Below are 23501 nucleotides of genomic sequence, written 5' to 3'. Positions count from 1 at the left end.
TCCCCCAAGATATGCGGTTAAAACAGAAGAACCACATAGTGAGTTTCAGGTTGGAAAAAATTCACATCTAGCAGGAACCAGATCAAGAAGGAGTAAAATCCCACTCCATCAAACTCCTTACGGAAAAACGGTTTTAGATCCAATACATCCTTACGGGGTTATGTTAAACCTTGATGTTTTGGACTTCAAAAATAGAGAAGATCTTATAGATGATTGGACGTCAGCTATGAGAATTGCAGCAGGGACATTAGATCTCAATAAAGAAGGATTCATTAAACTTCTAGAAATGAGTCTAATGGGATCTGTCAAGATTGCTTGAGAGATGACTATGCCAGATACGAAGGAATCAATCTTAGCAGGAGAATCCCTCAGCGAAATTGGAGAAAGAATGGCCACCCTATTTAAAGCACAATTCATAGGGGTAGACTATTTCAACAATCAAGATACAGAGAAAAAGAGAAGATATACTCAAGCTCTGTATAGCCTCGAGTTACATGATATCTGTTTAGTTGATGAATACATTATGTTATTCACTAAATACAGATGGAATTCAGGAGTCGAAGAAAATGTAGCTATTCAGCTATTTTTCGCAAAAATGCCAAGTCCCTGGAGAGAAATGCTGATTAAAGAATACGTTCCAGGTCATCTTGACACTTTGGCAAGACGCGCGTCCTTTTTGAAAGGAAAATTGGCAAAATGGTGCCATATGGCAGCATTACAGAAGAACTACAAGAAAATAAGGGGTATAAATAAACGTACACCTTTATGTTGTAAAGATAATGATCTTCCAACGATCATTGGAAACAGATCACAGGGATTTAAAAGGAAGAAATTCAGAAGTAATCCCTACAATAAAAGAATGAGAAGTTCTTGAAAACCAAGAACATTTTGGTCCAAACAAAAGGCCAGATCTTATAGGTCAGGAAGAAGAAGTGGACCTACAAGAACATCTCCAGTAACAAGCTCATCACAAAGCAGGGGAAGAACACCATCAAGAAGAACTTTCAGAAGAACTCATACAAGAGCAAGTGAAAGTTTCAAGGATTGCAACTGCTGGACATGTGGAGCAAGAGGACATATATCTACAAATTGTCCAGAAAACGAGAAAAAAGGAGTTAAACTCTTTGAAGCAACACCAGATATGGATGATGCGATCTTCTTTCAAGATCTAGTCCAAGTATATCAATTTGAGGATATCCCCTCAGATGAAAGCATATACGAAGAAGAGATATTGTTTAGTCAAGAAGATTCTGAGGATGGATCTGAATCAGAATAAAGAAGAAGTGTTTCGGCATGAAACACATGAAAGTTTGGCTGGATTCTTTAGCCAAACCACGATATCTCATAATATGGTCCAAAGGATTATGAGAGAAAATCCAACGTTACAAAAGTACCAGGGATTTTCGGCAGGACAAGTAGAAAGAGTCTTAGGCAACCTAGGGCTTAGAAAAAGAAGACATAATTTGATTTACAAAGTATCCAGAAGGGAAATGGCAATCCCCATGGAGTTAAAAAGTAATCAAATAGAGATGCAGTTAATTCCTTTTGAAGAAATAAGAGAGGAATTGCAAAAGTTGAAAGGTGAGGTAGCAAGGACGATGTCTTGGATTCATATTGGAGCAATCCAAATAATGATCAAGGCAACTTTTAAAGAAGGAATAGATTCACCCATAGATATCGTAGTATGCGATAAAAGAATGGGAAATATTCAAGATGCTGTCCTGGGTACTATCTCAGGAAATCTTTGTGCAGGAAAAATTGTAAGAGTTATCTATCCAAGAATAGCCTACAATTTAGCTGACAGGGACTTTAGTCGAGCCTTGACGTTGCATCAAAACTTCAAGGAAAATAGACTAATGAAGAAAGGTAATAGACCATATTTTATTACATATCAAATTTCATATGCTCTTTCTAATACTCATCATTCTGAATTATTTATTAGAAATGAGTTTATTGAAATTCCAGAGATCTTTGGGAAAGTTGCTCATGCAATATACCCAGAAAGAATCGAGTTTCCTTTAATTCAGGAAACAGACATTCAAATCCAAGACAGACCGGTTCTATACAGAGACCTTAAAATAGAACCTCGAAGGTTATCTTTTCAAGGAAACTGAATGAAAAGTAGGAGATGAGACAAATCTCCTATTCAAGAAATTCCACCAGAAGAAAAAGAGTTTTCTATAATAGGAAAACTTAGATCTCCAGAAGGATGGAAAGAAGTGAAAATAGTATTCGATATTACAAGTCATCGGAACCAGTTCCCTTGTAACTCGATTTACTATTTGGAACAACATGAAAAAGGAACTTACCAAGGATTGATAAATATTGGAGAATTGGAAGTTCAAATATGTGGAATTCCAGGAAAAGAAGTGGATCAACTCATTCTTGGCCTAGAGTTTCTGGAGGACCATAAACCATGGAAACGCCTTGAAAAAGGAATAGAGTTCATGGCAAAAGAAAAGACTTGGAGGATTCAATAAAAATTCTACGAAATGGAAAACCAAGAGAATTGGATAAGGGACAATCCCTTAATCAGATTCGAGAACTCTGTTTACAAACAGAGGAAGAAGCAGCTGTTGAAATTAGTAAGTCATGAACATGATTTACTAGATCGCATTGAAGAGGTAGAAAGGAGTAACCATACTCTACCTTCTGAAGCCTTAGGAAGACTAAAGGTGAATAGTCTTAATCGGATTACTGAGTTACAACACAGTCTGTTAAAAATGGCAGGGCTATTTAGTAATCCCTTTAAAAAATGACAACAAGTCCTTTCTCCATATACATTCCGATAGGGATGTTGTATGAACAATATAAGGCTGAATACTTTGCAGCTTATATTGATTCGGGAGCAGGAATTTGTACAGCAAAAAGAGGAGTCTTCCCTGAAAAATGTGAAGAAGATTTGCCAAAAATTGCTGGACGAGATTTCTCTCGAAGAATTTTAATTCTTTGCAAAGGAATAAAACAAGCAGAGATCCTTATAGGAGGAGCAGGTCAGACACCTTGGTACAAGGTAAAGACACCACCAATCTATTTCCATGATACAGGAGCTGATATCCTGTTAGGAAATAACTTCTTACAAATGTTTAAGAAGTACACACAAGACAATGAGTCAAGAATACTTATGTTCACTACAATTTGTGATCATAAAATTATCGTTCAAAGACTCAAAGTTGTTTTTTATCGACAATTGCCGATAATATTTTGTAGCCAGCGTGGTGATAAGGGACAACTTTTTCACCCCAAAATGAAAGATCCAAGAAGGTTTGGAGAAACCATGTTGAAAATAACAACAGAACAAGAACTCCAAACAGAGGATATGGAGCTTCTCAAGGTAACTCTAAATCATAGAGATATAGAGTTAGAAAATAAGGTATCCCTTGAAGATGTCAAAAATAGGCTCAAGAAAGTTATAATGAGCATCCTTTGGCATGGTGTGATAGAAATCAACTCAAAGCCAGTCTTACTCTAAAAGAAGGCAAAGAGTATGAATTCGTCAGATATAAGCCTATCCTGATGAACATAACAGATCAAAGGGATATGAGAATGATTATCAAGAAACATTTGGACCTTGGTCTAATCAAAGAAGGAGTTTCACCATATAGTAGCCCAGGTTTTCTGGTCAGAAATCATGGTGAAATAAAAAGAGGGAAACCCAGGTTAGTTATTAACTACCAAGGTATTAATAAAATCCTGGAGTTTGACGGGTACTTCATACCTAGTAGAGAACATGTAGTGACCCTTACCCGGATCACCTACTAAACAGAACTTAGGCATGCAATTAACTTAATAAAACATATATCAGAATAAAACTGCGGAAACCATTAACATTATACAATCCCAAGAAAAGGAATCTGTAATTATCCAATAATATACAACCAAATCGAATAGCTGTATAAACCCAAACAACAGTAATAAAGCTTAGACGAAGCTCCAGCTGGCCAACCACTGACTAGCCCCTCCTGGATCCACCCTCCTCGTCCAATCGCAAACCTGCCCCATGGAATAGGGTGTCCAGAAAATACAGAGTACGAGACGTGAGCATAAAACGCTCAGTGCGAGAGTATGAGTATACATGCATGCAAAGTGAACTCCCTATAGACTCGAGGTCAAGGATCAGATAACAGAGACAGACCGGGCCCTGGTATGTAGCACGCTATGCCGTCGCTTCAGGAGGTGGCTCCCATACCGAGATAACTGTGGATACGCCGGACCCAAATCGATGGAAGTCCATCCACTAACAGGATAGGGTACAACCCTACTACAGACATCTCGAAGGAGATACAGCAAGATGCAAATGAATGCAGCATAATATCATGTCATATAAATCATGCAGTCATATAATACATGCATACTCAGTCAGGATATCTCGAACAGTACTTTCGTACCTCAAATACCAGGTAGGCACTACCAGCTCTAAGTCCAAGCCTAAAGTCCGCCTACACAGCGAAATGATACTACTATCATTACAGTGCTCTAAAAGCCTTAACTAAGCTATAGCATACTCCTAAATATTTATAGGGAGCAAAAGCTATACCTTCGTCCGTCGTTAGCCCTTTGATGTCGATGCCTCCAGAACTTGGGCACAACTCCGCTACGACTATCGAACGCCTCTCCGACCTCCGGACCAAGCCTAAGAAGACTAGAACAGCTCGAATATGACTAGAAATAGAGAGGAAATCCGGAATTGGCAAGGAGAAATGAAGTCTCGGCCTTCTATTTATAGACAAAGATCGGAGCCTCCGATCCTCGATCGGAACGTCCGATCCTGCCATCGGAGCTTCCGAAGATCCTGATCTGCCACGTGTCAAAATATCACTTGATGACTCCGGATAGGGGTGATCGGAGCCTCCGGTCCTGATCGGAGCTTCCGATCCAGCCACACGTCATGGATGACGTAATATCATCGGTGCCTCCGATCCTCATCGGAGCTTCCGATCCCGATCGGAGCTTCCGATCGTCCCTTCGGAGCTTCCGATCCGTCCAATCCCCAATTTATTTAATTAGCATTAATCCTTTAATTACTCAATTAGGGCACGGGCTACTACAGAACATCTAATTAGCTGTGTACGAAATGCTAGAGTGTTCTCAAAATTTGATTGTAAGTCTGGATTCTACCAGATAAGAATGGAAGAAGGCAGTAAGAAATTCACAGCCTTCTCTACTCCACAAGGACACTATATTTGGGAAGTTATGCCTATGGGATTGGCTAATGCACCCCAGATATTTCAAAAAAATATGGATAACCTTTTTAAAGATTATTTCAACTTTATGTTTGTTTATATTGATGATATTCTTATAGCAAAAAAAATATAGACGAACACGTTAAACACTTAGAGATTTTCTCTAAAATTTGTAAACAAGAAGGACTGGTGTTATCTGAAAAGAAAGCAGTCATAGTAACAAGGAAAATTGAATTCCTCGGTATTGAGATTGATGAAACTGGAATAATTCTACAACCCCATATTGTGGAAAAGGTAAAGAATTTTCCAGATAAACTCAAAGATGTAAAACAACTCCAGAGTTTTCTTGGAGTAGTTAATTTTGCAGGGATGTTCATTTACAATCTAGCAATGTACAGAAAGGTGTTCAGTCCTTTGTTAAAAAAGATGCTAGGTTTATATGGACCGATGACCATACTAAAGGGGTAAACCAATTAAAATAGATATGTAAGAATCTCCCAAAAATGGCTATACCCGTAGATGAAGATGATCTGGTATTATTTACGGATGCCAGCGACGATTGGTGGGCGGCAGTCCTTACCAAAATCACTCCAGATAGGGAAATACCATGCAGATACTGTAGCGGTCTTTTTTCAGAATCTGAGGCCATTAGATGGCATATCAACGAGAAGGAATTTTATGCGGTTAAAAGGTCTTTTGAAAAATGGCCATTATTTTTACTTGCTAAAAAATTCACTCTGAAGGTTGATAACACCCAGGTAAAAGCTTTCCTAAAGAATAAGATTGAATCTAAACCTGAGAAATCTAGGTTATTAAGATGGCAAGCATTATGTCAAAATTATATTTTTGATATTGTTATTATTAAATCTCATGAAAATATTCTTGCAGATTTTTTAACAAGAGATGGAAGGCAGTGACGTGGATTCCATCCTGAAAATGCAGAGGCATCTCAGGGAACACCTTGGGTTGCTTCAAAACGAGTTCAACCAGTTAGCCATTAATGCTGAAATGGCCGGCAGGTTACAACAAGCTGATCGGATCAAAGTATCTAATCGAATTACAGGATGTATGCAAGCTCAAACACAACTATGGGCTGCTATTCAAGGGCCAATTGTGAATGTTATAGAGAAACCATTGGTTTCTCATAAACAAGATATACTAAAACCATTGGTTTTACAAGAACAAGAAATACAACCACCGGTTGTGAAACAAGATGTTGAGGAATCTAAAACTCAAGAAACAAGAGCTAATATATCATCAGCCTTTGATGATCTGGATGAAGCAACAATTGATGAGGATAACTCATCAAGTCAACCCTCCGCCTCTGGGGTAAAAAAGGAAGAGATCAATCTTAGGCCCAACACTGACAAGGGCAAATCTAAGATTGATACTAATCCATCTATTATTTCTCCATTCCAGGTTTATCAACAGAAGTGGGAGAAATTGAATACAAGGAATGAAATCAACCCAAACACTTGCAGGGTTGATGTTGCAGGAATATATCCAAGGGTTTGGCTAAAAAACAATGTCAATCCTAAAGATGTAAAACTCTGGTATGAATTAGGGGCTTTGGCCTCAGTTTATACAACGTCACCAAGCTTTCTGGAGATATCACAGTTACCAAAATGGATTCAGGAAGCAGTCCAAGAAACATGGGCAAATAATGATCATTTGTCCAGAGGAGATGTGCTTGAGTTATATTTTTTCAGTGCAGCTCCAGAACCCACAGTGAAAAGATCACACGAACCCTTTCATTTTATCAAGCTGAGGAGACCTGATATAAACAGTCATAAATTTATCAAGGATCCTAAAACTGAAGAAATACCCTTGGTGTCCACTTTCGGGGAAAATGAGATCTCAACCAGAAGGGCATGGGGTATTTGGGTCTGTCTTACTGAGATGGACAAAGTCAAGTTTCCATTCAAATTTTATCAGAATTCTGTGAACGGATCGTTCCTGTTGAACACAATGACAGGAAAAACTACAGCATTTGCGGAAGAACTCTTCGAAAAGAAGAGAAATCTTTTGTGGAACAACAAGCTGCCGGGGAGTAAAGAAACTCGCCGAAAATTTTGTAACATGGCTCATATTGGACGATGGTCAGAGAATATCTGCCCAGAATGCCCAAATCAGAAGGAGCCAGAATTTGGAAAAACCTTTAGACCCTGAACGGATCGAAAGGATTTTTCCGAGACAAGCAAAGGTGGACAAGGACCACCAAAGATGCGTTTTCACAGGGGTCTACTTCAAAAGCAAAAGATGCCCCGACAACAATAAAGCAGGCATGTGAGGAGAATAAAGCCAAAAGAAAGTGGCAGGCATGTGATTCCTACATTAGTAAAAGATGCCATCAATAATGGCATAAAAAATTCAAGACAGCTGTCTCCTCCACTAGTAAAAGATGTCATCAATAATGGCATAAAGAAATACAAGACAGCTGTAAGATTCCCTGAAGTTTCTCGGTGAAACGAGTGGAACTACAGCTATAAATACAGGCATTTGAGTAAGCTGAAGACATCGATCATTCCCTTCAGTTTTCTTACGAATAAAATTGTTGTAATATTTCTCTTTCTATTGTAATAAGTTTTCGTTTATGTATTTCAAGAACGAGGCTACTATGAGTAGCTAAACAAGTTGTCTTCTCCTCTTCAAAGGAGTTGATTTATGTAATAATATTATGTCTGAATAATTTTTCTAAAGTCTCTTGTTCTTTCATGTTCATATTTTATAATTAAATTTATATACCATACACTTTAAGGTAGAAAATGAATTAAGGCTACGCTGGGTGTCTGTGAGACCTCGATTCTAAACAACTAATCTCGGTATTAAACAACAATTAGGAAATCAAGAACCAAGATTAAAAGCAAAAATTTTTTTTTTTTAAAAATGAACAGTGCTTCGCTCGATCTGCAAGATCTTGCAGATCGAGCGAGCCAAAAATCTCAAGCCTCTGTCTGAGGCAAAACAGCCCTCGCTCGATCCGCAAGATCTTGCGGATCGAGCGAGCCACAAAAATCCTAAAATAGAGGACTGAACGTTTTCTCTCGCTCGATCCGCAAGATCTTGCAGATCGAGCGAGGACAAAAACAGGGCAAAAATAACAGCAAAAGCTAGCTGAAACTCAATCTCACACCTTCAATATACAATCATTTATCAAAACATACTATCTCCAATTAATACATGAAGTTCTAGAGTCGATCAACTACGCATATGGAAATAACATGAAATCGAGGAGCTCGCATAATCGATACAACATAAACAACGAAGTTCGAGATCTAAACATGTTCTAACATAAACTAGGTAGACATGCCGACACGACTTCTAAACTGAGTCTCACTTCTACATCTTTCCCTCGAAGCTAACCATGCCTCTTCTGACTTGGTCCTGCCCCACCTGTTGCTAAGTACACATATAAAACAAAGCAACAGCTGGATAACCGGTGAGAATGATAATCCCAGTAAAAGCAGCATATCAAATAATAAATAAACAACATGCTATCAAGACAGCATATTCAAGTCAAGGTTAATGATATGCATGTCTTTAAAAACCAGGATATCGATTCTGATAAATAAGGGATTGCTGCAGTGCTTTTGGGATCCCGAGGATGAGATCACGTAACGACTCACCGACTCTTCCAATCGAGGTGGTGCCACGTATCCCACTCCTCTAGACTTTGAGCAACTATAATGAGTATGCTAGCACCAGGCGAAATGACTACGACCCAGGCCACTCAATCATAGTTCCCAAACGTCTAAACAAAAAGGGCGGTTCTGCCTGCTGAAAGCAAGATTGGCTCAAGATGAATGCATAACAGAAACATAACATAAGCCACATAACAAAAGTCCAAGAAATCAACAAGACACAAGTTCTTCATGCTAGAACAAGTGTACAAACAAGTATGTGATTTAAAAAGGGAAACTCGAGAACCAACAGTCCCGAGTATGCTATCCCGCTACGATGACTGCTTTTACCTTTCAATGCAGTAGCTCCAACTCTGGCTAAGCTACAACAAAAGATTGTATCAAAAGCTATACAATCTAAACAACAACAATGGTTCAAGGCGAATCTCTTTACCGTTCTTTGTCCAATCTCTTGACGATCAAAAGGCTGATTAACACTGGCTTCACAAACTCCAAACGAATCTGTACGGAGACAAAAAGTGATCAACAACAACGTTCAACTCAAGCAAAATTCCAACAACCCAAAAACGGTTCAAATCTCTAAAACTCAAACCGGCGGCATAACGGTTATAACTGAACAAATCGATAACGCAGACATCAGTTCAATAGCGATAACAACTCATATCAAAGCCAATACACCCATATCAAGGCAATTCCAACAAATCTCAAAACCACATTTTCGAAAATGGCTTCCAAAAATCATAACAAATCCGGACGTCGCTCTAATTCAAAACCGACAGATAATAAACGATCAGAACTCTGAAGAGAACAACATACTCGAATATAGAACGATTCTAACAACATCCAAAAACTAGAATGTATCTGATCGTAGAAAAACTTACAATAGAACGAAGCTCTCGCAGCAGTGATCGCTAATCTGCCTTCAAAAATAATTTCCAACGGACGGATCGAGCTCGGACTGGATTTTGAAAGCTCCAAACTCACGTTTGGCTCTCTAATGGAGGTTGGAGGCGTGGAGAAGGAAAGGAGAAGGAGAAGAAGACCATTCTCAATCCAATCCAGTTGTAGATAATATATAAAATCCCATATTTGCGTTTTAGTCCATGAAATTTCCAAAATTTGCAAAAAGGACCCTGATCAAAATCAAACCGACTCGAGAACTCTGTAATCTCTGATTAACTCAAATAAACTCATTTAAGATAAAAACGGGGCGTTACAATTCTCCCCCACTAAGAAAAGATTTCGTCCTCGAAATCAACGAGAACCACAACTCATAAGATAGAATAAAGAACTAAAGACAGTAAGAAGAACTCACGTCATCAGAATAATTCTGGAAAACGCTGTCTCATGTCAGACTCTGTCTCCCAAGTCGCTTCCTTGACTCCGTGACGGCTCCACTGCACTTTTACTAACGGAATCAACTTGGTTCTGAGTTGCTTCTCCTTCCGATCAAGGATCTGAATCGGTCGCTCAAAGTAGCTCAGAGTCTCGTCTAACTCGGCTTCGTCAGGCTGAAGGATATGAGAAGGATCTGGATGATACTTTCGCAGCATAGAGACGTGAAAAACGTCGTGAATACCAGATAAAGACGGAGGAAGTGCAAGTCTGTAGGCAAGATCGCCTATCTTCTCGAGAATCTCGTACGGACCGATGAATCTCAGAGATAACTTCCCTCTCTTACCGAATCTGACAGTGCCTCTGAACGGAGAAATCTTAAGAAAAACACGATCTCCCTGCTCGAAGCTCAGAGGTCTACATCTGACATTCGCATACTTCGCCTGTCTATCTTGAGCTGACTTCATTCTGGTCTGAATGATCTTAACCTGCTCTGCCATATCTCGAAGCATTTCCGGCCCCAAATCTGGTGACTCGGACAAATCATCCCAAAACAGCGGAGATCAGCACTTCTTGCCGTACAAAGCCTCAAAAGGCGCCATACCGATACTCGCTTGGAAGCTGTTGTTGTAAGAAAACTCGACAAGAGGCAAAGAATCCTGCCAACTAGTGCCAAAGTCTAGCACCACCGCTCGCAGCATATCCTCTAACGTCTGGATAGTCCGCTCTGACTGTCCATCTGTCTGAGGATGATAAGCTGTACTCAGATGCAATCGAGTACCAAGTGCCTCCTGAAGACTTATGCCAGAAGTGCGAAGTGAATCTAGGATCTCTGTCTGAAACGATCGACTTCGGCACACCATGCAATCTCACAATATTGCTAACATACAACTCAGCCATCTGATCATGACGATACGTCATCCTGTATGGAATAAAACAAGCAGACTTCGTCAATCGGTCGATCACTACCCAAATAGCATCGCATCCTCGAACGGATCGTGGTAGCTTCGTGACGAAATCCATAGAAATGTGATCCCATTTCCATTCAGGAACAGATAGGCTGTGCAAAAGACCTCCTGGTCGCTTTCGCTCTGCTTTTACTTGCTGGCAGTTCAAACACCGAGATACAAACTTCGCTACGTCGCTCTTCATTCTCTTCCACCAGAACTGACTCTTCAGATCGTTGTACATCTTACGACCTCCAGGATGAATACTGAAAATACTGCAATGAGCCTCTCGGAGAATACGCTGTCTCAAATCCGCAATATCTGGCACAACAAGACGGTTATTCAGAAACAAGACGTCATCTCTAACCTGGAATTCAGACTGATGCCCAGATCTGACTTTCTCTACTGAAACCTGAATGCTCGGCTCAGACTTCTGTGCTTCTCTGATTGCAAGAAACAACTCCGGTTCGGCTTGAATAGCAAACACTCTGATAGTCTCCCTATCTGTTTCAAACTCTAAACCAGCAGTGCAACAATCATCGATCAACTGAGAAACACCAATAATAGAAAGAGATAAAGAACAAAGCTTTCGGCTCAAGGCATCTGCAATTGCATTCGACTTCCCGGGATAATACTTGATTTCGCAGTCAAAATCTTTCAACAGATCTAACCATCTTCTCTGTCTCATATTCAGCTCTGCCTGCGAAAATAAGTACTTGAGGCTCTTATGGTCAGAAAAGATCTCGAAAGACTCACCATAAAGATAGTGACGCCAGATCTTCAGTGCAAAGACGATTGCAGCTAGTTCAAGATCGTGAACCGGATAATGGGTCTCGTGCGGTTTCAGCTGTCTCGATGCATACGCGATCACATGCTTATGCTGCATAAGAACACAACCCAAGCCTCGGTTAGAAGCATCACAATAGACTGTGAAACCTCCAGTACCCTTCGAAATAGAAAGAATTGGAGCACTAGTCAATCTCCTCTTCAGATCAACAAAGCTAGCCTCACAATCTGGAGTCCAAACAAAAGGCGCATTCTTCTGAGTTAGCTGGGTAATTGGCTTGGCAATAGACGAGAAACCCTCGATGAAACGACGGTAATAACCAGCTAAACCCATGAAGCTTCGGATCTCAGGTACTGATGTAGGTCTAGGCCAATTCGTAACCGCTTCAATCTTGCTGGGATCGACAGAAATCCCATCTTCAGAAATAATATGACCGAGAAAGACAACTCGATCTAACCAGAATTCACACTTAGACAGCTTGGCAAACAACTGCTCAACTCGCAAAATCTGCAGTACTCGTAAAATTCAATTGGAGATACATTTTAATTTTCAAAGTTATTTTATTGATTAAAAATCTTAAAACAAATATATATTATATAAAAATTTTATTATGATAAAGCTATAATATTAGAATTATTAATTAAACACATATATTAATTAGAAAATTATATACTCCAATATAATATAATTTTAACTTTTAAAATAGGGAAAAAAATATTTTCTGGTCCACTAACTTATCAATTTTGTATTGATGCTGTACTAAATTTAATTTGGACTATTTTGATGCCATTGTTGATGTAATATTGCAAGACACGTACATCAATAACTTTTACTTTCAAATCAACATTTGCTGATATCATTTAAGTATTTTTCAATGTTACATCAGCACATTTCAGTCAAGTATGACTAAAATTAAAAAGACAAAGAAACAAATTAACAAAATTATTGCACCAAAACCAAAATTTAAATATTTAATGGACAATAACCTGAAATAATTAAATTTAAGTGGCCCAAAAAATTTATTTTTCATTTAAAAGCATTTAATTAAAAATATAAACAAATAAAGCATTATACACATAGTTTATACAATTTATTGGGACACAAGTATAATTTTGGTGATATGTATGTTTATCTTTTTGTAATTTTCTTCTGTGACATCAAATTTCAGGAATAAGGCTTGCTCCGGAGTCCCCCCCTATATATAGCTACAATGCATATTTTTTTTAAAAGTATAGTTCATGATTAATATTACATATAATTTTTTAGCTAGCTAGTTTCAATCAGCTCATGCTCAAGGAAATGGACAACATCTGATATGCTGATGACCTCTCCTTTGCTAAATGCTCGCCCACTCTCTCTGCGTACCTTTGGAAGAGAAAATCACAATCGATCGACTTCCCGAAGTGGCTAACGAGCATCGGTTCCATGAAAGCCCGAATACAATCTGCTACTAGCTTTCCGCTTCTGTTTTTATCGAAAGGTAATTCGTCAGCATATTTATTTGCATCCCAACGAGCTGGAAACACGACGATCTTGTCGATTTTGAAAGACCCTTGATGGTTGATTATCGACTCGACTTCCTGTTGGCACGGCATGTAGATAGGCACGTTGAAAGAGTACAAGTCATCTCTCTCCAGAAGTCCCTATAGCATGATGATCAGTAGTTTGATGAACTTAATTAATGAGAAATATATATATATATATATATATATATATATATATAGATATATAGTTTGATTTATATTAATGTCTATATATATATATATATATATATATAGATATATAGTTTGATTTATATTAATGTCTAAATAATAAATTATTTTTATTACAAATATTTATATATTTTTTATTATAAGAAACACATGCATGCATGCATGATTTAACCTGTCCTAAATTTTTTGGGTTTCTATTTCTTCCCCAAATTATAGAGAATGAAAAAACAGGGGCAAAATTCCGGTTCAGTCCTAAATGTTTGGACACATTCCCGGTTCAGTCCTAAATGTTTGAAAGTTCCCGGTTCAATCCTAAATGTTTCTCAAAAGTTACCGGTTTAGTCCTAAATGTTTATACGTTCCCGGTTTGGTCCTAAATGTTTTCTAAAAAATTCCCGGTTCAGTCCTAAATATTTTTACATTTGCCGATTTTGTGCCAAATATTTCTCAAAATTTTCCGGCTTGATCCTTGCATCTAATCGTGTATTAAAACTAACACCGCGTAGTGCTATATCATTTATGATTGAGTTTTATATTATTTATTATATATTTAACATTAAATAAGTTGTAAATAAAACATAAATTTATTAGAGTTTTAATCCAAATTTAAATCAATTTTACACAATGTTCAAAATGAAAATATTAAATTCATGATGCTACAAAATAAAAACTTAAATAAAATAAACGAAACTTGAGGAATTAAAATTTAATGATGTTATTTCACATTTCTATTAATTTTGTTATATTCTCATTTATGATGCTTGCACATTTAAGAAAAAATTTGGAGGTTGGAAAAAGATATATATCTTTTTAAAACTCTTTTTATAATTTAAATAATTAATATTTGAGAAAAATTTACTATTAAATAAAACTTAATTTCATATCACTACTTTAACGGTGGTCAAATAATTCATTATATTTTCTCAATTGTTAGCCATAAGTATTCTTCTCTTGAAATTTTTTTTGAAAATTTTAAATATTTTGTGAAATAAGTAATACTAGTTATTTGCTAAAACATTTGTTTATTTGTTTGTGATTGATAATGTTTTTAACTAAAAGATTGCACAGTTCAAATATTTTTTATTCTATAATTTTTTTTTGCATAATTTATATTATATTATATTATATTATATTATTATTATTATTATTATTATTATTATTATTATTATTATTATTATTATTATTATTATTATTATTACCTTCTATTTTATTTAACTTTTTCTTTTGTTTGTAAGTTTTTTTTTTATCACGCTTTGCTTGTAGATGGAAGGACCAAACCGAAAATTTTTAAAAAATATTTAGAACGAAATCTGGAGCGTAAAACATTTAGGACTTAACTGAAAACTTTTTAAAACATTTGGGACCAAACCGAAAACATAAAAACATTTAGGACTGAACCGGGAATTTTTGGAAAATATTTGGGAACAAACCGGGAACGTTCAAACATTTAGGACTGAACCGGAAATATGTTCAAACTTTTGGGACTGAACCGGGATTTTTCCCGAAAAAAAAGTATAAAAAGTACGTACCTGAACAACCATTTCAAGAAGTGTTTGTGAAAGCATGGTGAGATGGACAGATTCATCTCTGGAAGAAAGGTCTTCACACTTTCTTCCTACAAATGTCAACACCATGCGCCCATCGCGCACCATTTCCTCGCCTCTCGTGCTAAGAAATGCGAACAAGTCTCTTCTATATTGCTCCGCATATGCCTCAAGTACCTCCGGTGGACTCGTAAGCACGATGTATATATTTTCTTTGTTCTCTCTCTCCAGTCCTTGAGGAACCTGCAGAAATTTTGTTGCCTAATATGATCACATGCAAGACTTGTGTACAGCCGCAAGTGAAGCCCAAAGTACTCGATCATCATTTTTTTTTCTTTTCTGTTTTCCGAATTGTTGAAGCTCAAAGTACTCGATCAAAGGATATCGATATTCTTATTTGATTAGGTCTCTCCAGGATAAGAGTCCTTGTTCTATTAAACTAGAGATATAGATTTCTATAAATAAGTATCGGGATAAATGCATATAGTACCCTTGTGAAATATTGAGATTGCTAAAAACCTTCTATGAAAAAAAATGATCTATTAGCTCTCTATATTTTTTAATCTTGAGCACATACCTCCCATGTTTTCAAATTTTGAATACGCAATCTCTTGTTTGTACGTATTTTCAGGGGTATTTGTGCTCAAAATTTTAAAATAATCATTTTTACTAATTATCTTTCTAAGTGAGAAAATTTACATTAATATCCTTACTTCCCAAAAACAATAATATGAAAATCCCATTTTAAAAAATTGTAAAACATGAATAAAAATTTTAATAATTTAAGATATGATTAATACATTTCATTGGATTAATTTTATCCTTATTCATGGGACACTTTTTTTTAACTCAATTTATTAAATTTGTTTTAAATAATTAATAATATTTATATTCAATAATTTTGGTCAATTAAAAATAATTTACATTCTTCAATAAAAATCTCAAATTTATCCATCTCAATATATTAATATAAGCAAATGACAAAATTGTAACTTATCACTTAATCATAATTTCAATTACAAAATTGATCAATCAAAGTAAACATGTTATCGTTTGTCCATCATTATTCCACATCCTAAGAAATTAGTTGAATAGTCTTAGTATTATTTATCTATATATAATTAATCTCACTAAGTAAACGCAGCCTATATAAATAAATGTCATGTACTCTTTATTGTCAACCCTAAACCATTAATTCTTCTAATTAGCCTATAAATTTTTTTTGGTCTTTTAACTACACATATATACATATATAAGATGTCTAGTATGATTTGTAATGATATATAATTTCCCAGCTTATATATAATATATATCGAGATGAATGTAAATTAGATGACGCATTTAACCTGAGACAACCAGTGAAGGCTGCATGAAGAATATGCAAAGTGGAGACTCTTTGTTGGAAATAACCTAGTATAGAAAGACCCCGGCAAGCCGTATACGAAACACCCCGATCTAATTGATCCACAAACAAGTCGTTTTTCCTCGTTGAAATCTTCCACCAGCTTGAATAAACTATTGAAGTCGTTACCGGGAAGATCATTCAGGAAAAACCGAATTTCTGGCAAACCGCTGTTTCCGGTGTTATAGAAATCTTGAATACTCTCCATCACGTGAGACGCTACCCAAAGCGCATTTGGCCCTGACGCGCAGCCCATGTCGACCATGTTCATGCAGCAACCGGAGAATCCATCACTCTCGATTATATTTCTTAAGGCTTCATCCACAAGATCCCATGTTTTTGATATCACAAAATTCTGCAACATTTAATGAGATCATACATATATAAAGTCGAATTGGAGTACTATTTTAGGCTATATATCGAATGCAGATTTCATAAAATAATTAAGCATTCCTTGAGTAACTACGATTATAAATATATATATATATATATATATATATATATATATATAGCTTTGATATGGTGAGCACCTATCATGTGCACTTATCTGTGTGCTGCTGATGTGCCTTTCACCTATTGGATGTAAAGGATTTCACGTTAGCGGTGCACACAAAAGTGCACATCATGGGTGCTAATAATATCAAATCTATATATATATATATATATACCATCCACTTCCATCGATCATATAAATTTTTAGACAAACCCTAGTAATATTTATATATAAATAATATATATCTATCCCCCTCAGGTCCATATGATCCATCGGTCTAGTTTTTCAAATACAAGACATTGTTTTAGTATGTTTTTTCTATGTATATTTAATCCTAAAAAATATTTTGTTATTTAAGAGAAAGTCAGTATGCAAGAATTGCTGCGTGTATGAAGAGTAAGATAAAAGTATATATATATATATAGAGGATGAACCTGAAAGCTCGAGTTGTTTGCATAGCTAGTTTTATCATTTCCTGAGTTCATATGAAGAATTTTCTTCAACCCCATTTCTGCTACTGTAGATGTAGATTCAAAGAAATGAAAATATATGTATGTGTTATGCGTAAATTAATGTTATATATGCATATTATATTCATTTAGAAGATAGAAGTATAATTGCCCAGCATGGATATATTAATTAATGCAATTTATAGACGGTTGAATAATTGCCCACCATAAATGTTTGGCAATAATTGATAGGGATGACAATTTCTTTCGAATCTGATAAACAATATCCAATATCCGACCTGAATGGAAGAGAGTATGGAGGCGTTTTTTGGATCCGATTAAATAAATAGATAAATGGGTATGAGAATCTCGTATATGGGGACGGAGGATCGAGGATGTAGCAATATCCTACCCATACCCGACCCGATACCCTATTAAATATAAATAAATATATATACATATTAATTTATATTAAATAAATTCTAATTTAATTTTTTTGTTGAATTATGTTAGTTGGATAGAACAACTAAAATTATTAGTATAAATCTAATGTTATTTTGTAGGAGTTTTATTTTTTTATATAATTCTTAGGTTGTAGATTTTCATATATGTTTCATTTTTTTTATTGTTCTCTTAAATATTTTTTTTATAAAAATCTAGTAAATAAGTATAATTTTATTAATATAATTCAAATTTAAAAAAATATAATTGTATAGAGTAGATACGATAAATGGGGATATGGATAGGGTATGGATATCCAATTCCTCCGACGGGTATGAGAATGAAGATGAAATTGAATATCCGATGAGTATGAATATGGGTATGGGGATGAATTGAATAAATAGATATGGGGATGGAGACACGATATCCTACTCATACTCGACCCATTGTCAATTTGTCATCCCTAGTAATTTATAAGATTGGACGTTATATGGGAGAATACAAGATTTCATTTTGGAAAATATTTTGAAAAAAAAAGGTTTGGCTCATGGATTGGAGTCTAGAGAGTAGAGATTATTTTGGTTTTATTTGGTGATCATCGAGAAATAGTGACCCATATCTATCCAGGCCATACACTTAAGAGTAATGCTAGATGTACACCTCGGTGTACACCTTGGTTTACACATTTCCTTATTAATTATAAAACTTTCCTTGATCAACTAGATATTTATTTTTTATCATGGGTATTTTGCAATTAATGAGGAAAATTAGGAAAATTTTAAGTAAGGGTGTAAACCAAGGTGTACACTACAAGGTGTACATCTAGCATTTTTCTACACTTAAATATCATATGTATATACGTGTATATGTGTACTATTATAGAACAATGCTATGTGTACATAAAATCTTATATAAAAGGTTGTACGCTCTATTAAATTAGGAAAGTATCCCAAAATATTTTAAAAATTCCTTTTCTTTTCAACCTACAATTGTTTGTCTTGCTCAAAAAGACTTCTAATTAATATATTATTTTTTATTTTATATTAATTATGCGGTTTTAAGGGTGTCAAAATTGAACCCGACCTATCATGGGTATTTTGCAATTAATGAGGAAAATTAGGAAAATTTTAAGTAAGGGTGTAAATCAAGGTGTACACTACAAGGTGTACATCTAGCATTTTTCTACACTTAAATATCATATGTATATACGTGTATATGTGTACTATTATAGAACAATGCTATGTGTACATAAAATCTTATATAAAAGGTTGTACGCTCTATTAAATTAGGAAAGTATCCCAAAATATTTTAAAAATTCCTTTTCTTTTCAACCTAAAATTGTTTGTCTTGCTCAAAAAGACTTCTAATTAATATATTATTTTTTATTTTATATTAATTATGCGGTTTTAAGGGTGTCAAAATTGAACCCGACCTGAGTTGATCATAAAAATATCGGATTAGGGTTGAGATTTTTTGGGTTCGGGTTACACGCTATATTTAATTAAGAAATTATCTCAAAACTCTTCAAAAACTATTTTTTTAAAACTACGATTGTTTGTCTTGTTAAAAAATACTTTAATGGAAAAATAATTTTTAATTTTTTATTATTTATTGTACAGTTTTAAAAAATTAACGTCAACGTAAATATTATGAAACTGAATATGGGTATTGAAACAAAAAAAAACCATCTCTCAAACCTAGTACTTCCTCAAAGAAATCCCAAACACTACGTTAATGATGGATTCACAGACTTCGTTAGTGTTTGGGAGAGCTTCTAGGAAGCACTTTATCAAATTTTTCTTGAATGTTTTTTAAGAAAAATCTGAAAAGTGCTTCTTAAAAACTATCCCAAACACTATCGAAATCTGGCTTAGTGTACGTATCCTTGATCAGACCCTAAATGGCATGAAATGTGTGTAATACATGGGACTTTATTCGAAACATATTTCTTTTTAAACAAAGAAAAAAAACACAGACACAAGAGCGAGACAAGGCCAAGACCTCTCAACAGTTACGAAAAAACCCAAAAGAAATACAAGATTGAAATGACACAACAATTCTCCAGACACGATCTAAAATTAACTGGATCGAGGTAGTACTTGATCCTCTCACGTTTATTAGAAACGTATATATCGTCTTTTCAATCACAGCATGGTCATAGAAATGGCCAACATATGATGTGATGTCCTCTCCTTTGAGAAGTACTCACCAATTTTCACTGAGTACCTTTCAAACAAAACATCAAAATCTATCAACTCTTCAAACTGTCTAACAAGCATCGGTTCTGTTACCTCGAGAAAATATTTCAATCCGAGCCCGTTTATAATGGGTCTACCAGATATGACCAGGGCTGGTATTTTATGGGCCGACCTGGGCTGGGCCTAATAGGCCGCATGCATCTTTTTCGAGTTCAAGTAGGACTCTGATATATATTAGATAAGCTTGGATCTTTTCAAATATTCATAAGATAGAGATAAACTTAAAGAGGATCCAATGGATGAAGAGTCCTAGTACATGACATGTTATAATTCGACTAGGTAACTTACTCTATTTTTTTCTATAAATACAGGTATTGTTATGGTTGTATTATTCAGTATTCATTATTCACTACTCATTATTCATCATACATTCACCCTCACTCTTATATTCACGCACCCATATCTCTCAGTTTTCGCATTAATCATACCCTCTGCCTTCAAGACACTAACTTAGGCATCGGAGGGGTCACGCCGAAAACACTTTCGGCGCCCTCTGACCTAGCTGTTGCTTGTGCAGATTTCAGTGTTGCCCGACCCGACCTGTTTTATAAAGAAGTTGGAGGATCCATTCTACCAAATCGAACCCGAGGTAAAAAATCGACATCATCAATTGGCGCCGTCTGTGGGAACGAAATATAATCCCATGATTATCTACATGGTTGAATTAAGGGAGAGAAAAAAATAACTTTTTTTTATCCTACGGTGAAAGGAGATATCGAGAAAAACAAAAAAAAAAAAAAACAACCGAAGCCAAATCCCATCACGAAACCCGCCGTCACCCAAACCACCACCTAAAAATTGCTTCGCACCACCGCCGACAGCCACCGCCGGGCCAAGTCCATCCTACCACCGCGTAGCCAACTCATAAGCGCATATCTCAGACCAAAGAGCCCCATCAATCGTTGTATCTATCTTCAATATTTTGCCGAGGAAAGTCGTGTGTCGCGCAATAAAACTTATTTTGGGTATTCCGTGCGATTTGCTTGAAAGTCACCGGAAATCGAAGCAAAACTTTCACTGTTCCCGTGCTCAAAACAAAACAGCTTGGGTTTTTGAGATTTTGGCATCCGATTTGGATTTTTGAGGGATGGGATTGTTAATTCTTCTTCAAGAATCCCACAATATGAAATTTTCCCTTCTCATCGCACTGATCTATCAAAGATTGGGATGTAAATTCATGTCCAAGGCATGAGTTATTTTTATAAGGGGGTGGTCTCGAAGCAACACTTATCGGCTTGCCACTTTCGAAGATAAGTTTGATTTTATTCTGCCTAATTATTGTATGGTTAATAGGATAATATCTTTCCATATTGCCATGAACTCGTATTAGGAAGTGCCGGAATCTGTTAATCATCTCATAAGAGTTGCTTGCTTAAAAAATATTTCAGTTCATATAATTTGGTGCTGCAATATATTGCCATTCAAAAGTTCGTATATATATAATCTTTCTTGAGAATTCCGCACAATTAGTTAAATGTCGGGAATATTCCTTGTCATAGGTAATCAGCCTATTTCATACATCATGAATATTCAGGTAATTTGTTTGGATCACAAGTCCGATATCCATTGCTTAAAGATGACTTACATACATGAAGTTTTGAATATTATTTCATCAATTTTCACTTAAACTCTACGAAGGAAAATCATCCCATGAATATGTTACGGGAATTGATCTCTTCGAAAGAATGAAATATGATATTTATCAAGAGGAGTTATTCGAGTCCTCTCTTGATTAAGCATGGCTTATTTGGCATCTATGGGCTGGAAACATGAGAATGCTTGGTCTATTATATCATTAGGATACCCACTTGTTCCGAGATATTTGGTGGTAAAGTTCTTAGACCATATTTAAAATCTGATTCTTTATGCAGCAAGTGGATTTCACCAATTTTTTCGTACAATATTATAATAAGATTAGACTCGTATTTTTGTGTTTACTATAAGTTAGATGCACGTTTTGGTTTGTATCTGAGCTTTTCTTATATTTTGTCAGCTAGTTTAAATACTTGGGTGCATAAAACTCTCTAGATTAAAATTATTATTCTCGTTTTGATTTGGGATTTGAACGAAATTATTCTGTAAATCTTTATGAAGTTAAGCGAAATTGAGGTTTTCTCGTTTGAAATTTTATGTTGGTCGAATTATGGACCAATGTTTTTTATTATCAAAGTTCACTTCTTTTGATAATGATTAATGCACATAATTTCATGATTTTCTCGCTTCAATTATATATCATTATTTAATCTGGTTATTGTTCTTGGATATTTCTTCACAAGCTTCATGTGGCAAGCCCTTTAATACAATGACAAATGTCTCAGAGACGAGACATTTTCACAAGTTTACCAAACTGACAATAAACTTGTGGTCTCTCGTTATGTCTCTTGCAGGACTTTTCGGCCTCTTAATGAACCTTGTCTGGACTTAACTCATGTCACTTACTATGGGGCACCATATTTTGAAACCTTGTGACAACTTAGTCAAGCCTACTCGGTCACTCGAGAAATAAAGATAAGTTGTATAATTTTTTAGCAAACTATTCTTGTTGCGATAAATTTTGAGATATCTCATTATAAATTTTTTATGTGAAGTCATGCGTTACGCAATATTCTATTGCACTTCCATTTCCTTGTATTTTTGTTTGAATTATATTATATCAGGCATACAATCTAGCTGTAAGGCCCAATTATATCATATCGGACATGCAATCTCGCTGTAAGGCCCAATTATATCACATCGGGCATGTCATCTCGCTATAAGGCCCAATTATATCACATCGGGCATGCAATCTCGCTGTAAGGCCCAATTATATCACATCGGGCATGCCATCTTGCTATAAGGCCCAATTATATCACATCGGGCATGCCATCTCGCTATAAGGCCCAATTATATCACATCGGGCATGCCATCTCGCTATAAGGCCCAATAATATCACATATGGGCATGCAATCTCGCAGTAAGGCCCAATCTATGGTTCAACACATCAAAGCCCACGTCAGTGGTATCAAAAGCCCAGGCAGGTCTGGCACTCAAAGCCCACGTCAGTGGCCCACATCAGTGGTATACAAAGCCCAGGCAGGTCTGGCACTCAAAGCCCACGTCAGTGGCCCACATCAGTGGTATCAAAAGCCCAGGCAGGTCTGGCACTCAAAGCCCACGTCAGTGGCCCACATCAGTGGTATACAAAGTCCGGGCAGGTCCGACATCAAAAGCCCACGTCAGTGGCCCACATCAGTGGTATACAAAGCCCGGGCAGGTCCGGCATCAAAAGCCCACGTCAGTGGCCCACATCAGTGGTTTACAAAGCCCGGG

General features: G+C 36.1%; 1 protein-coding gene across 1 annotated transcript; it reads right to left on the bottom strand.

The window, feature by feature from the left end:
* Positions 1-13173: 13173 nt before the first annotated feature.
* Positions 13174-17529, bottom strand: LOC140877247 (benzoate carboxyl methyltransferase-like). Its single transcript, XM_073280780.1, has 4 exons — positions 17479-17529; positions 16496-16906; positions 15135-15392; positions 13174-13536 (listed from the first exon to the last, which is right to left on the bottom strand). The coding sequence occupies exons 1-4, from the start codon at positions 17527-17529 to the stop codon at positions 13174-13176; spliced, it is 1083 nt and encodes a 360-aa protein (XP_073136881.1).
* Positions 17530-23501: the final 5972 nt, after the last annotated feature.

This window comes from Henckelia pumila, chromosome 2 (genome assembly GCF_033568475.1).
Source record: "Henckelia pumila isolate YLH828 chromosome 2, ASM3356847v2, whole genome shotgun sequence".
In the NCBI taxonomy this organism is placed as follows: Eukaryota; Viridiplantae; Streptophyta; class Magnoliopsida; order Lamiales; family Gesneriaceae; genus Henckelia; species Henckelia pumila.
Note: the sequence above shows the minus strand (reverse complement) of the source record. Positions and strands in the feature narration are given on the sequence as shown.

Excerpts from the sequence above, each read along its gene's own strand:
- LOC140877247 (XM_073280780.1), bottom strand. The coding sequence starts at position 17,529 with ATGAACTCAGGAAATGATAAAACTAGCTATGCAAACAACTCGAGCTTT. Across the intron at positions 16,907-17,478 it reads CAAACAACTCGAGCTTTCAG|AATTTTGTGATATCAAAAAC; the intron begins GTTCATCCTCTA and ends TAAATGTTGCAG. Across the intron at positions 15,393-16,495 it reads GCCTTCACTGGTTGTCTCAG|GTTCCTCAAGGACTGGAGAG; the intron begins GTTAAATGCGTC and ends AAATTTCTGCAG.